Below are 14,182 nucleotides of genomic sequence, written 5' to 3' on the forward strand. Positions count from 1 at the left end.
GGGGCGCATCTTTTTTAAATGATCAAATGAAGAACGGTTCATTCTATTGCTAAACTATTGATAATGACATAACAAAATTTTGTTCTGGAAAACTGTAATTTAAGAGTACAGACATAGCTTTATTGTAAATTATATGGGTTATCATTAAAAAATAGAATTTGCTAAATTTAGACTAATTTTTATTTGAACACTTCATAATAAGTATTATCAGAAATTAGAGATTATTCGCATAATCAATTTTATAATTTATCGAAAATATGGACCTTTTTAATTGTGCTCAGGGGTGAGGGATATTCTGTTTAAATAATTTTCGATCGATGTTTTTCCTTAGGTGTTGGATTTATATGTAAGAGCAAATTCAAATCTACGTACTGTTGGAGTAATTTTCAATCATTTTGTTGCACAATTAGATTACATATTCTTATTTTAAATTGTATTCTCCCGTTTATTGCATTAAAAAAATATGTTCTTTTTTTATTGTGTTAAAAACCTGCAGTGGTATTCTATAGTGTTTACACTTTCCAGCAATGAAATTTGTTTAGCAATGGACAATTCGGTTGATTAACACTAATTTTTATCACTTAAAAACGAATTCATCGCACTTAAAATTGATTACCGAAAAATGTATGCAACACATTCCGAACTTTATAATGCAGGTTCATTTCTTTTTTATCACATTTATTTGTTTGTATACCGTTCGAAATATTAAATCAGTTAACTAAGTAACTACACCTTGGTTAGTAACTTCAGGTTTTATTGGCAATGCATACAACTTTATCTTTGTTATTAGAAGTGCGCAGATACTTAGATATTTGGCCACAATACAATTAAAATCTTGCAGTGCTACATTGAATGTAAAATTTTCATAAACGTGCCAGCCTTGGTTAATTTATTACGTGGTGTAATATACATTATGATATTAAACAAAACAATGAATGTGAATATGGTTAAATTAAAATGTTTCTTATAAAATAATAGAGTCATAATTCGTGACAAGATATTGGCATATAAATACTGCCAAAAAAATTCTCACGACCTTGTAGATATTTTCTGATATTTATTCTAAATTTGTTGATTTTTCAAGGTTGCATTTAAATTAGTTGTAGCTCCTATTGACTATTTTAGGATAATAATTTAAAGCTTAGAAAACAGGCAGTGAATAACTACTTGCTTGTGCGCATCATTTGAAATAATAATCTGTTGGTGTACAAAAATAGGTAAATAAAGAATTCCTGGATAATAGTAATGAAGTGCTTAACGGTGTATGTAGGGAGTCGCATTGCGCCGTATTAAATTAGTTGAAGGTAAATACCATTTGAATGATAATAGCACTAAATTGAATTTAATTATAAAGAAAATTAGTGAAACAGTTCACACCTAACGAGCGCAATTAATTCTAATTGAGTTAATTATTTTGTATATGAATAATTAAGAAAGTGTTTTAACGCCATTTAAAGCGTTTTTTAACCATTATTTGTAAAAGAAGTGTTAACAGGAAATAACTTCATTAGTTTTCTATGCAATGTCTTTATTATTCAGTCCTCCATGCGATATTTAAGAATTTTTAACCCGTTCTCCATGCTCATTATTTGTTGTCTTTGTCTAGCAATAACAGTCGCGAGAGCGCGTTGATAAATAAGATCTCCATCTTAATGAAATTATTCTCAACGTAATTATAAAGATGCAGGCAGCGATAGAAATGAAGAAACAACACATTTCACCTTATTCGGATGGAATAAACACCTTTTTTCGAACCCTACTGCGCCAATTTGTGATCTCATTGTAGTCAAATTTCATATTTTTGTTATGTTCATTAAAATTTTTTTCAAAGCAGTGAAAATTAATACCACGACACTCTACCGACGGTCGACGTCCTTTCGACTATCTTTTCTAAGTGTGGACTTATTGCTCTAATTTTTTTTGTGTAGAAGGTAATAAAATATAGAGGTAAAGTTTTCCACCCACGAAAATTCGATCGCTAATTCATCTTAAAACTTTTTAGAGTGAACAGGTGCTCAAGCGTCGAGGCGAATATCGTTTGTAAATTTTTCTTGTATGTAATTTTTTTGTAGTGTCGACATTAGTTTCTAGATAATTTGCTTTTGTCATGGAGATTGTGTTCATCATGATCTAACGTTATTGTGCTCTTGTGTCATGAAGCACGTAATTACCATACCATGTAAACAAAACCTTGCAGAAATAACAGAAAACATTATGTTGGATGGCTTAATAAGAGCGAAGGTTCTAAAGAAACGTTTAATGCGGCTAGTTGATATTAAGTTGTTTGTAGAAAGAAAAATAAACCGTTTGAACTTAGAAAACCTAAAGATTTACGAGTGGTTAGAGTAGTGTTGTTTAAATCTGAAAGTCATAGAATCAGACTTAAGTGGACAGTGGTGGCCTTAAGTAAACTGTGGTGTCTAAAACAACTACTATCTTAGTCTTTCAATTACATGCGCGTTGTTGAGGTAGTAACTGTTCTTTGCGAACCCGGTAGGAAAAAAAAAGTATTTTATTGAGTATTTAACTTGATGTACACTGCATTGTACCTACTTGTTTTAGAAAATGTAAATAAAAGAGCGGAAGCAGTCGGCTCCCTAATTACAGTTTTAATTAGAGTCTATTTTTTCTCATTACATCAATTAATAGAGTCGCTTAACACCACAATGAGAGTGTTGGTTTTCGCACACTCGCCTTTATTCTTCACATTATGTTAATGCTAATTGTCCGCATTACAATAGTGTCGAGTTGCCCGGATAAGTTTATCAATTAGCACTGGCTGTACAAGAACAAGATAAAAAGAATAGTTTTTTGTCGCGTAAAGAAAGGGAGGTCATTACACTATTGTATAAGAGCACATGTCCGACTTGTTAACTCACTTGGGGTTCATTGTATACAACGTAAAATTATGTGAGTAATCCTCACATTTATAATTAGATAAAGTAAATTTGGAAGCGCCTTGATACTTTGCCAGAAGCAAAAAAATACATGCGTGAACTTGAAGTAAGCATTCTCATAAAATATGAGTGTTGTAATTTGTGAGTTGTTTATTTGTTTGTGTAACTTTCAATACAGTAGCGGTTGTTGTTTTATTAGTAAGCTGTTTAATCGCTTCAAATGCACTTTTTCAATTTTTGCAGTGATGTTTCACCGACACCCCCCGTGAACCAGGGCTCGCCAGTGCGGTGCGCCCGCAGCAGAATGGACAGCCCGAAGAAGTCACCACACAGCAGCCCTGTCTCGGCGGACAGGGCGATCTTGAAGGTGCATTTTCCCAACGGAGGGTTCAACATCATCAAATATGGGGACGCGGTCGATGTGAAAGGGATCATCTCGACGGTCACCGAGAGACTGTCGATAGGAGAGAGATACTACACGGGACTTTATGCCATGAGGTTGTGCAGGCCTTCGACGGGAGAGGTAGGTTTTGATAGATGAAGTCTAAGTGGTGTGAGGACTGTGCACTTATAACCCGAATTTTTCATAGTGGTAGGCGGCGGGAAAGTGGTGTTTACCTTGTGTCAGTGTTGACTTCTAATCGCAATTATCTAAGATTGTTAGATATTTATAAAAGGTTGTGCAAATTAAGTAGTAGACCTACTTTGGTCTAATGAGATAGGGGTATCACGTCTATGTGCTTAATAAGAATAAATAGACATAAGTGGTTTTGTAGAAATTTACGTGGAGTTTTTGCTCTATAAATCAGAATATCACTTGGAATACGCTTGAAAGATCATCAAAATTGACATTGAAGGATTGCCAATCCTTTTATAAAAACTTGCTGTAATTTTGGCAAAAATTGACCTTGAATGAAGGATCAAGTAACTCTAATTTCTTTGTATCTAATGAGTTGATCAGTGTCATTTAAATACTAATCATGTAAAACAACTACATTGCTGACGTTTTGATATTTATTTAAAAGTGTCCTTTTGCTACAAAAATTTATTTGCTTTATATTTACTGAAGTTTGAAGTTTAGTGTGCTTAAAGTGTTTGTTTTTACTAATTTCAGCGAAATTTCAAGGGATCAAATATACAGCGTGGTCAACAATTACGTGGAACTGTCACCCGACCGTACTTATTACTGTTTGCAAAATTCACATACTTGATAGTGACATTTGATTTTAATCAAAATGTTAATGATTATTATTATTAAAATATTATAACCTAACTCATCGGCGATTATCTTTGATAGTTTCATTTCCAACTCAAACATTCAAATTAACGGTAATCTGACAAGAGGAAAATTTTATCAAAGACAAATCTTCAAAAATCTGTAGCTGTTTTTGATTGTGTTTTTTATTGTTTTCTCGGTAGTAATAGTGTTATTTATGTTACCTTCATATGTATATTCGGATATTCTTAATTAATGTTTTGTTGTACATGTTTTTAACATAAAAGTCAAAAGAAAATTAACGTTTTTATTTTGTTGAATATATTTTATTTTAGTGTCAGTATTCTGTTTATTTTTATTTAAACTGCATTTAAAAGGTTTTAATATGCATTCTCTTTTCGTAAAAGAAGAGAATTAAAAAATAATAACAACGTTTGAAAAAAAATCAGTTGATTTAATCGCGATTTAAATCAAATGACTTAAATCGGGCCAACCTTGCTTAAAAGTGACAACAACAAGCATTTGGATCGGGTTCGACAGTAGTAGTGCATGAAAAATATCTCACAATTTATTAATTCTGTTACCAACTCAAACAGTATTTGTTGATCACGCTTTACTATAAGTTTATATCGGCTGTTATATTAAAAAGCCATCTAGTAGGATTTCTTTATAAGACTTTCAATTGAACACCCGTGCTGTAGTCCGGCGAATCAATTGTACGGAAGCACACATTTTATAGGTCAATTTTAAGTATTTATTTATAAACAGATTTATGCTCAACTTAGTACATAATTAAATTTTATAGTGTTCCGGAGGCAAAAATTAAGTTGAAAGTTCCAAATGAAAAATTTAAAAAAGCGATCCGGTAATTTTCTCTTGAAAAAAAAAAATAACAATGCCATTTCAAAAAGTGTTTTATTGTAAGTGCTATCATGCTTGATAACTAAATTTAAAGAAAACATTTTGAAAATATTTGCAAAAGCTGCACTATTATTTTTGATATTTTGTAGAAAATACCAACTTTAAATTGTCACAGCAAATGAGCAAAATTTTGGGTGCAGATTTAAAAATTGTTGGAACTTGATTTGAAATAAGGTTTAGTCAGTATTTTAAAATGGTTAACTATTTTATTCGTTGAATTTGCACGAAAATTTTAACATAAAAATTTACAGGTAACAAATAGAAAACTTTTTTAACAGAAAATTTTGAAATGCGGTTAACCATAAAATGAAAGTCGGACTCTATTTATTACATACAAATTTAACCCTAACCCTGTTACGAGTTTCATTTCTGTATTTTCATTAATAAAATCGTTACATAAATGAACCATGATTTCTTCTAACACGGAATATTTAAGGTAAAAGTTCTTCTTTATGGCCTTGATACACAAATAACTGTTTTAAAATAACCGTTGCGAGATATTTTGAATTATTTTTGTTAAAAAAAAATATATTTATGTACTTGGGTTGATAATTCACAAAAAACTGAATTTATAAATTGGTAATTGAAAATAAAGAATCCATTGGAAGTGGTATGAATCATACTTTATTCGTCACTGTAGTGAACTCGAGCAAATTACTTCCAGCTTCACTTTGAATATGTAAATTTGACTTTTAAAAAATCTCCTCGATCCTAACAGTAACAGTATTGTAAAGTAAAGAATAGGCTAGTGTCGTTGAACGAAACAAATAAAAACAAAACATACACTATATTACACCTATCAGATACAACTGGCAACATCGAGCATTCTTGAAATAATAGTTTTCGTTGTGTTTGCATAAATGCAGGCTATGTAATTAACAATGTCAATTTCTAGTTATTACTTTACTTGCTAAAACTGCTCAAGTAAAGTCTATGTACTACTTCCTATATACTTATACATCAAGTCGAATCAACAGGTGGCCCTTTTTATTTTGACGCACTTTTTATAAAATATATTTAAGTGATAGGTTAACTTGACCTTTTGGCCCGTACTATTGAAGTTCTTTGCTCGGGTCATGATTAAAGGTCGATTAAAGTTTAACATTCAAAAGTTGTCCAAGCATAATAACGTATTTAAGTCGATTAAAAATTCTCCACAATAATTCCAAGAAGCAAATAAGCTCTATACTTACAGGGAACTTAGATTTACATTGAAAGAGCATTAACATAGAGCAGGTGTGGTGTAAAAGAGGGGTTTTGTTGTTTCTACATTTTATTGCTCGAGGAGGAAGATAATTATTTCGACATTTAAGGTACGCTTCCATTGATTAGCATCGGTCGCATAGACTCGGCGGAATTATGTAGATCTTAATAAGAAGTGGGATTAAGATGAGTAGATTATGGATTTTAAATTTCAAGGTCTTAGTTACCGGTAATGTATAAATTTAGAACCCAAAACACCGCAGCTCTGTGCGATACCGATAAGTCCACTCCTGCTTTTATACATTATTTTATATGTCATAGATTTTTTTGTACAGTAAATAAAAAATAAATATTTACTGTATCTTTTCGGGATTTATCACTTACTTAAGAAACGAACCAATATTTGAATCTAAAGATAAACCTCACAAAGCGAAACGATTTTTTAGCAGTTTCATTCACCACTAGATTATACCATTTCAACAATAATAAAAATTTTAACCAAAATATTTAACAAAACGTTTTGGAGTGAATTCTTTTCTAACAACAATAATAACAAGCAAAACTATTAATTTAATGAATATTTCCCGTTGTAAAAGGTATTAGCTCCGCTAGCGACACCAACTACTAAAACAATGCAAACCACTCTCGATTTTAATCCAGATAGTTTCTCCTAAACCGTCCATCATCTGTATTGGTATGTGGGCTCAAAATATCAAAGCAACTCAGGCTGCTTTCTGTGACAGGTTTATTGGTTACATCAGGATTTGACGATGAAGCAAGTTCAGGAGAAGTATTTAGCGAAGCATCCGAACTCGGAGTGGAGATATGACCTCAGGATTCGATATTTACCGACTAGTCTTCAAGATTTATGTGATAAAGACAAGGTCACGTTTCATTATTATTACGACCAGGTAATTAGAAGGCATTCGACTATTTTTATAAATCTATATATTATTTACGAGTGCGTGACTATTGTGTAATGCTTGCAACATTTTCTTCCTACTCGAGATCATTGTCGGCCTTGTAGTGAGCAGTAGTAGCATTGGATCTGTTTATACTTGCACGTTTTCAACGTAATTAAAAAAAACCAAAATTATTATTGCTCGGTGACGGGGCTTTGTTATATAGTCCAATATTTTCAAATTCTCGAGATCCATTTTTTACGGCAAAAGTTGAAAATACAGTAAACCCTCGTTACTTCGAACTCGGTTAAGACAAACACCTCGTTATTACGAACTGGAAGAGAAGGCCCAAACAGTCCACTTATAAAACGAATGCAACTTTATTCGGTTTACACGAAATTCGGTTAATACGAAACTCGAACAACTTTTTCGGCCCCAAGTTATAATTCTCATATAAAATCACTCGGTTAACGCGAACAAAAAGTGCAAACTCTTTGCATCGTGCTCAAATACGATTTACTTTATCTTAGTGGGTATCTAGTAAGCACAACGCAAAAGTATGTCTCTGTGTGGTTTACCGAGTTGTAATCAGTTCGTTCTTATTGTTCAATGTGCTAACGTCCAAAATGGCATAGCAAAAACCAAAACGGGGCCAAAAATCCATTAATATTAAAACGAAAATGCAAACTGCAGTAGCTAAAAGTTCACCATTCCAAAATCTACATAGTCCACCATTCTGAAAACCCGATCTCAAATAAAAAAAAAAATAGTGTTGGGATCATTTGCGTCAAATTTTTTCACAAAGTTGTTTAGGAAAATTGATCCATGAAATTTTATATGTATGTAGTACTAGTATTATTATGTTCAAAATTTGGTTATGTATTGTTAGAAATCTAATACGAAGAAAATTCAGCTTAAATAAGTTGTTTTTGTTATATTTGTGTTAAAATGTCAAAAAGTGATTTTCGGTTATGGCGAATTCGGTTAACACGAATTGGTCAAGATCATGGTCCCGACGGGTTCGTGTTAACGAGGGTTTACTGTATATAGTTTGTGTTTATGTGTTTAAGTTTCATCTGTTTTCCAATTTGAAATTTTCTAGGTTTGCATTTAACTTAAATCTTACTATACTAGTTTGTAGCATTTTTAAATTTCTTTAGTGAATAATCTCTCGTCTTAGAAATACTTATACATCCCCTTATAGAGCCGTCACTGCTCATAACGTAGTCACATGCCAACTTTTGCCTCGGAAATTACGATCCGCGTTCTGGTTTTTGCGTCTTTGTAACGACTTCTTCATTGTTCTCATTATACTTCCTTGAAAATTTCTCCATTAAAACTAAAAGAGACGTACGATCTACTTATTTTTTGCAATTTGGAAGTGGACGGTAATTATTCCGTTGTAATTGCCATGCCCGAGCTTACATTTTTCATTTTTTAATTGCATCGTTACCCACGTTTCTGCTCTAATTTGCGTGTTAACGACAAATCAATGAAATGTTTCATACTGACGCTCAATTTATCCGAAAATTGTTTTTTTTTTTAAGGTGAAAAACGACTACCTCTCTGATTGCAACATACGAATAGAACAAGACGTTGTAGTGCAACTGTGCTGTTTAGAAATACGTAGATACTTCAAAGAGACGTTTCCCAATCCCCTGGACAAAAAGTCAAACTTTGAATACTTAGAACGCGAAATCGGAATGAATAGATTCATCCCTAATCGAATTTTAAGTACAATGAAACCGAAATCGTTGCGAAAGAGCATCCAGAGCCAGTTCAAAAAATACGTTAATATGACGGATATAGAATGTATGTTCAAATTTTTAGAAACGTTGATGCTGTATTATAAATTCGACCAAGAGAGGTTCCGGGTAGATTTAGGAAGCAGCTGGTCAGTTCCTGTCGAATTAGTCATTGGACCAGATCTTGGAATTTCTTACACTAATGTACAGACGTCGAGTACGACAAAGATAGCTAATTTCGATCAGATCCAAGCCATTCAAACCCTAGTCAGTGATTGCGAGGAGCACAATAAAGCAACGTTGCAGCTTCGAGTAGCTGGTGCACAAGAGATTTTATTTTTTACCTGTCCTAATCTAGAAACATCCGAAAGTCTTGCGGATTTAATAGATGGGTACTGTAGGCTACACTCGGGAAGTCAAACTTCTATTTGGAATAAAAAAGGTAGGTAAATAAGAGACGTCATTATCTCATGTTTATTCAGATTGTTATCAACGGAATGTAATAGTGTAGTAAAATATGTAGCGTGTCGTCGTTAGTTGTTCCTCTTGTTTTGTAACTATTGCTTTTATTTTACAAGCCACTGTTTGGAAACAGTTTCCTTGTCCTTGTAAAGGTTAGTATTAGATTCTAGGAGCTATGTAGATACCCTTAACCTAGAAAAATATGAATCATGACGAACATTTTCTGTTTCCAGATTCACATCCTTCCAAACATAAAAGTAGAAATTCTGATAATACAACCGGAACTATGCTTTCAGAAGATTATGCCGAAATTGTGGATGAAGAAGGCGATTATTCGACACCTGCAAGTGAGTAAAAGTAAACAGTGGGTGCTCAGTGTGTACATTGTCACATTCCAGCCAAAAGTTACGAGTTACAACGGGATCAGATTCATCTGGGAGAAATATTAGGTGAAGGACAGTTTGGGGACGTCCACAAAGGAACCTTTAAGTCTAAAGACGGTAACCTTGTACCCGTGGCTGTGAAGACTTGTAAAAGAGAGGCTGATTTAAACACAACAGAAAAATTTCTGGAGGAAGCTTGTATGTACATTTTCTTATCACGCTCTTCGTTACTCATTTCAAATTCCAGATATAATGCAGAAATTTGACCATCAACACATCATCAAACTCATCGGGGTGTGCTCCCAGAGCCCGGTGTGGATCGTGATGGAGTTGGCAAAACTGGGAGAACTACGAGCATATTTGCAAAACAACAAAGACGAACTTGATTTGGCGACTTTATTACTCTATGCATTCCAGCTTTCTACAGCTTTAAGTTATTTAGAATCTAAGAAATTTGTACATAGAGATATAGCAGCTAGAAACGTACTAGTGAGTTCGCATACTTGCGTTAAATTAGCCGATTTTGGATTGTCTCGCTCAATGAGCGACGATCAAAGCTACTACAAAGCTTCAAAAGGGAAGCTACCCATTAAATGGATGAGCCCTGAGAGTATAAACTTTCGACGCTTTACTACAGCGAGTGATGTCTGGATGTTTGGTAATATTGTTTGGTATTGAAGGCACCTTAATGTGTATTCGTTGTTATTTCAGGTGTGTGTATGTGGGAGATATTAATGTTAGGTGTGAAACCATTCCAAGGAGTTAAAAATAACGAAGTTTTGACGAAAATCGAAAACGGAGAACGATTAGCTCTGCCTCCAAACTGTCCTCCAAGGTTGTACTCATTGATGTCGCAATGTTGGTCATACGAACCTAGTAAAAGGCCGAGTTTTAAGGAGGTTAAAGAATTGCTAAAGTAAGTACATTAGTGTCAACTCATATTACAAACTTTTGCGAGACTTCGACTTAAAAACGCTTATACTAGGTCAAGTTTGCAAAATCTTTGTTGTTTATTAATCTTATCATAATGCATACAGCAACATTGGTCGTCATGGTCTCGTCACAGTTAATTGCGTCTTATGTGTATTCGTTGAGAGGGACGAAGTTTTTTGCCTACTTTTTCTTCAAGTAAGTTCAATATAAAGTAAGGGATTAAATATAAGATTTTTTTGCGATCGGTTGCAATAGGCGTCGGCATTTTCGATCATATCTTCACGGATTTATATAGTAAGAACCACAGGTAATAAAACTGTTATTTGCAGAAACTTAAACAAAATATTAAATGGAACAATGTTTTTAATTCATTATTAAAGGGCGCCAGAAAAAATTATACAGAACCTGGAAAAATTGGCACTTGAATTGAAAGTTAGTTTTTAATTTATTATATTGTATTTCAACGTTAGCATTAAGTGTTCATCTTAAATTTAAAAATTCTACACTGTTATAAAAGTGTCAGCTTTTTTTATTTTATTTCTCGATGTTACTAACAAATATTGCTTTACAACGAGTTTTTCGAAGTGAGTAAGAAATCTTCATTGACGGTTATGATACTAACGAAAGTTGTGCAGAAATGAATTATTAGAACAAAATCCAGCGCTTTGCACTTTAAATGAATCGTTTTTTATTTCCATTCAACTTAAAAAAAACAAAAAAAAATGAAAACAGCAGTGTATATTATCACTAACGTGTTATTTATTACAGTGTACACTCTTTGTTTACGACTTAATGATGTCTGTTCTTCTGTATTTTCTCCGCGGTGGAAATTACGTTCAATCACCTAAAAATATATTTTTTTAATACTAACTCAGAATAACAGTTTATTTACAAAGAGTCTGTTTACATATCACGGTAGAATTTATTTAAAGCAGACAAGTACGGGTTTTTTGGGTGGGGTTTCCAGACTAATTTCAGTCAATAAAGGGTTTGTCCACTTTGACCGTACGCTTATCCCTTGGAAAGAATAGCTGCAGAGCCCTTGTGCAGGACAAAAATATTCGCCCTCTTGAAGGTACCCTGTGTGGACCGGGTCAGGTTTAATGGCCCTTGGTTTCAGCGCACCTTTTTACTTCAAAGCGTAAGCTAAGCTATTTGTTTGTTAGGAATATCGCATAGATGGAAAACGCTAACCAGAATTTACTCAATCATCCCTACCAACAGTGTGATGCCATCCCCCAAAATTCATAGCAAGTAGGAATTCAATTTTATGTACTTGTTTATGAATCCGTCTTGAAAATTTCCCAGAGCCATCCAAATTTTTGCAAAAAATCAAAATTGTCCAGCAATCGTTTATACTAATATATGCGAAAACACGATTTGTGTATAAATTTGTGATGAAATTTACGAAAAACTCTGATAAATTCGTAGGAGGTTGGGTAATTTTATGACACCGTGTTGGCTACCCTAGTCTGACTTTATTCTGTCAAAATGGTTTGAATGATTTCAAAATATTAACGTTTAATGCAACTTACAAAAGTAGTGAATTTTACAACTAATTATATTAATTATTAAAATAAGGTAAGTAACATTTAATATAATTAAATACCTAGAACGTCTAGACTATGGTTCCAAAGCTGCAGTTTATTCCTCATTGAAACTCGTTATTTGGGTGTATAATAATATTTTTTAAATTACCTTTGAAGTAAATTCAGAATTGGTATCCTAAATTATTCATATTGTATTTGAATTAACAGACTTGACATTTGACACCTTGTTGCCAACATAATGTTCGTTAGTTTTTTCCGTAAATATTTATTCTAAATTACTAAATTTTATAATAAGGCAACACGAAAATTATGGTATTACTCAGTCAATACAAAATCCATAGTTACATTGTAGACATTTACGAACGCGGCAAGTGGTTCCATGAGTTTTTCATAACATTTTCAAATAGCAAAACTCACTAGAAATATAGGCATATCTTTGCCCTTTATCAATGCGTACATATTTTTACAGCAATTATTAATTCGTTTCTTATCATAAGTAGGGAACAAGTGCAGTTCAGACCAAATATAAACAAGTTAACGGAGTCTATTTTCGTAACATAATGCGTTCGAATCATAGATGGTTGTGGAGTATGGGTGATTAAAGTATGACACATTAATGAATTCAGAAAAACAAGCTCTACAAGAATCCCCAAAAAATATACCTATAGAGTGTCATTAAAAAAAGTTGGATGTCGTAGACAAACACAAAACATATATAGGGTGTCAAATCACATTGCACTATTTCTGGTGTTTCTATATTTGCTTTAATGTACATAGGTTGTCACAAAAAGAGTTCCCAAAATCATTTTTTTTAATTTTTGCTAGAAGCGAGATTTGTTCGACTGTACGTCAAGGACGAAGGAAGTCCTGTCGAAATAACCAAATTTTGAACCACGAAAAGTTATCAATTTTTCGTTGTTTTATTACAGACCCTAAACGGGTATTTAAACACTGGTCCTTCGAGTCGGATACTCAAGTTATCAAAAAAAAAATTAAAACATGACTTTGCGAGTGAGTGACGTGCTTTCCACGCCTGGCCTTAGAAAAACAGTGACACCAGCATCGAACCAAGGAAGCAGTGAGGAGCGCTTAGAGACACTTCATCATTTAAAATAACGACAGATGTATTGATAAATTTCGTTGATTCAAGATCTTGTTGTAGAATGATCGATAAAGGTGGATTGAAACTGAGGATGGTGTAAGAGTCCTCAAACCCGGCTCGGTGCGCACATGGTCGCTTAAAGAGGGCCAATATTGTTGGCCTGAATAACTGCCGGTCTAGGGGTGTGCGTCCGTGTTTATGAAACCTTCAGTCGTTGACCCCTGACCCAAAGAGATGCGACACCAAAAGTACCCGCAAAAGATCTAAATTTGGTTACAAATTAACTCTTTTAAAATTTAAAGATATGACGAATTTATTATTATTATTATATTATCCTAGAATCTTTCATGGAGTTCACTTGGGAGAACGGGCAGTATATATAAGGTCTTTCCTAATTTCCTTGGATAACTAGCAGTATGGTCTCTGTGGCAGCAAATAAATTTGCTCGACCTAGTGGAGAATCTTTTCTTATTGATTCTTATTAGGATGATAATACGAGATACTCAGTGCGGATTTCCGATTACAGTTGTAATGTCTAGCAGAAAGTCGTCCACAGAAAGATTAATGATCTGTGGATGTAAAAACAAGAACTGCACTTAGATATCATAAAACTTTTCTACATTCCATACAAGTACTGGGGTCTGTCTTTCGTGTGCAGTTCATCTTGGATTGTGTCAATCAGAAACGAGGATACTCCACAAGTATTTTATCGTGTTTTTTTTTTTCTGAAAAAGCGCTGCTCCGAAGACGTGGCAGCTCGCATCATAATCGAATTCAGTTTACTTGAGGATAGGTTCGCTGCTTTACGCCATCATTAAGTTGTTGAAGTGTAGGTAGGGCGTGTCCTCTATCTCAGACTAAGTATTCG

The 14,182-nt window shown here is 33.5% G+C and overlaps 1 protein-coding gene across 10 annotated transcripts in view; it reads left to right on the top strand.

The window, feature by feature from the left end:
• The window catches only part of LOC135134734 (focal adhesion kinase 1), a 68,496-nt gene that overhangs the window by 49,380 nt on the left and 4,934 nt on the right, over window positions 1-14,182 (top strand). For 8 of the 10 annotated variants that reach the window (XM_064063529.1, XM_064063527.1, XM_064063524.1 and 5 more), the window contains 8 exons: window positions 3,141-3,420; window positions 6,981-7,148; window positions 8,687-9,326; window positions 9,463-9,498; window positions 9,580-9,693; window positions 9,745-9,927; window positions 9,977-10,387; window positions 10,441-10,645. In XM_064063529.1, the coding sequence (XP_063919599.1) occupies window positions 3,202-3,420; window positions 6,981-7,148; window positions 8,687-9,326; window positions 9,463-9,498; window positions 9,580-9,693; window positions 9,745-9,927; window positions 9,977-10,387; window positions 10,441-10,645 (1,976 nt within the window). In that variant the 5' untranslated portion in view covers window positions 3,141-3,201. The remainder of the gene's footprint in view (window positions 1-3,140; window positions 3,421-6,980; window positions 7,149-8,686; window positions 9,327-9,462; window positions 9,499-9,579; window positions 9,694-9,744; window positions 9,928-9,976; window positions 10,388-10,440; window positions 10,646-14,182) is intronic. The other 2 variants (XM_064063526.1, XM_064063525.1) reach the window with 2 other exon arrangements.

Source organism: Zophobas morio, unplaced genomic scaffold (assembly GCF_036711695.1).
Source record: "Zophobas morio isolate AGI-343-1 ecotype UQ-CSIRO unplaced genomic scaffold, CSIRO_AGI_Zmor_V1 ptg000023l, whole genome shotgun sequence".
In the NCBI taxonomy this organism is placed as follows: Eukaryota; Metazoa; Arthropoda; class Insecta; order Coleoptera; family Tenebrionidae; genus Zophobas; species Zophobas morio.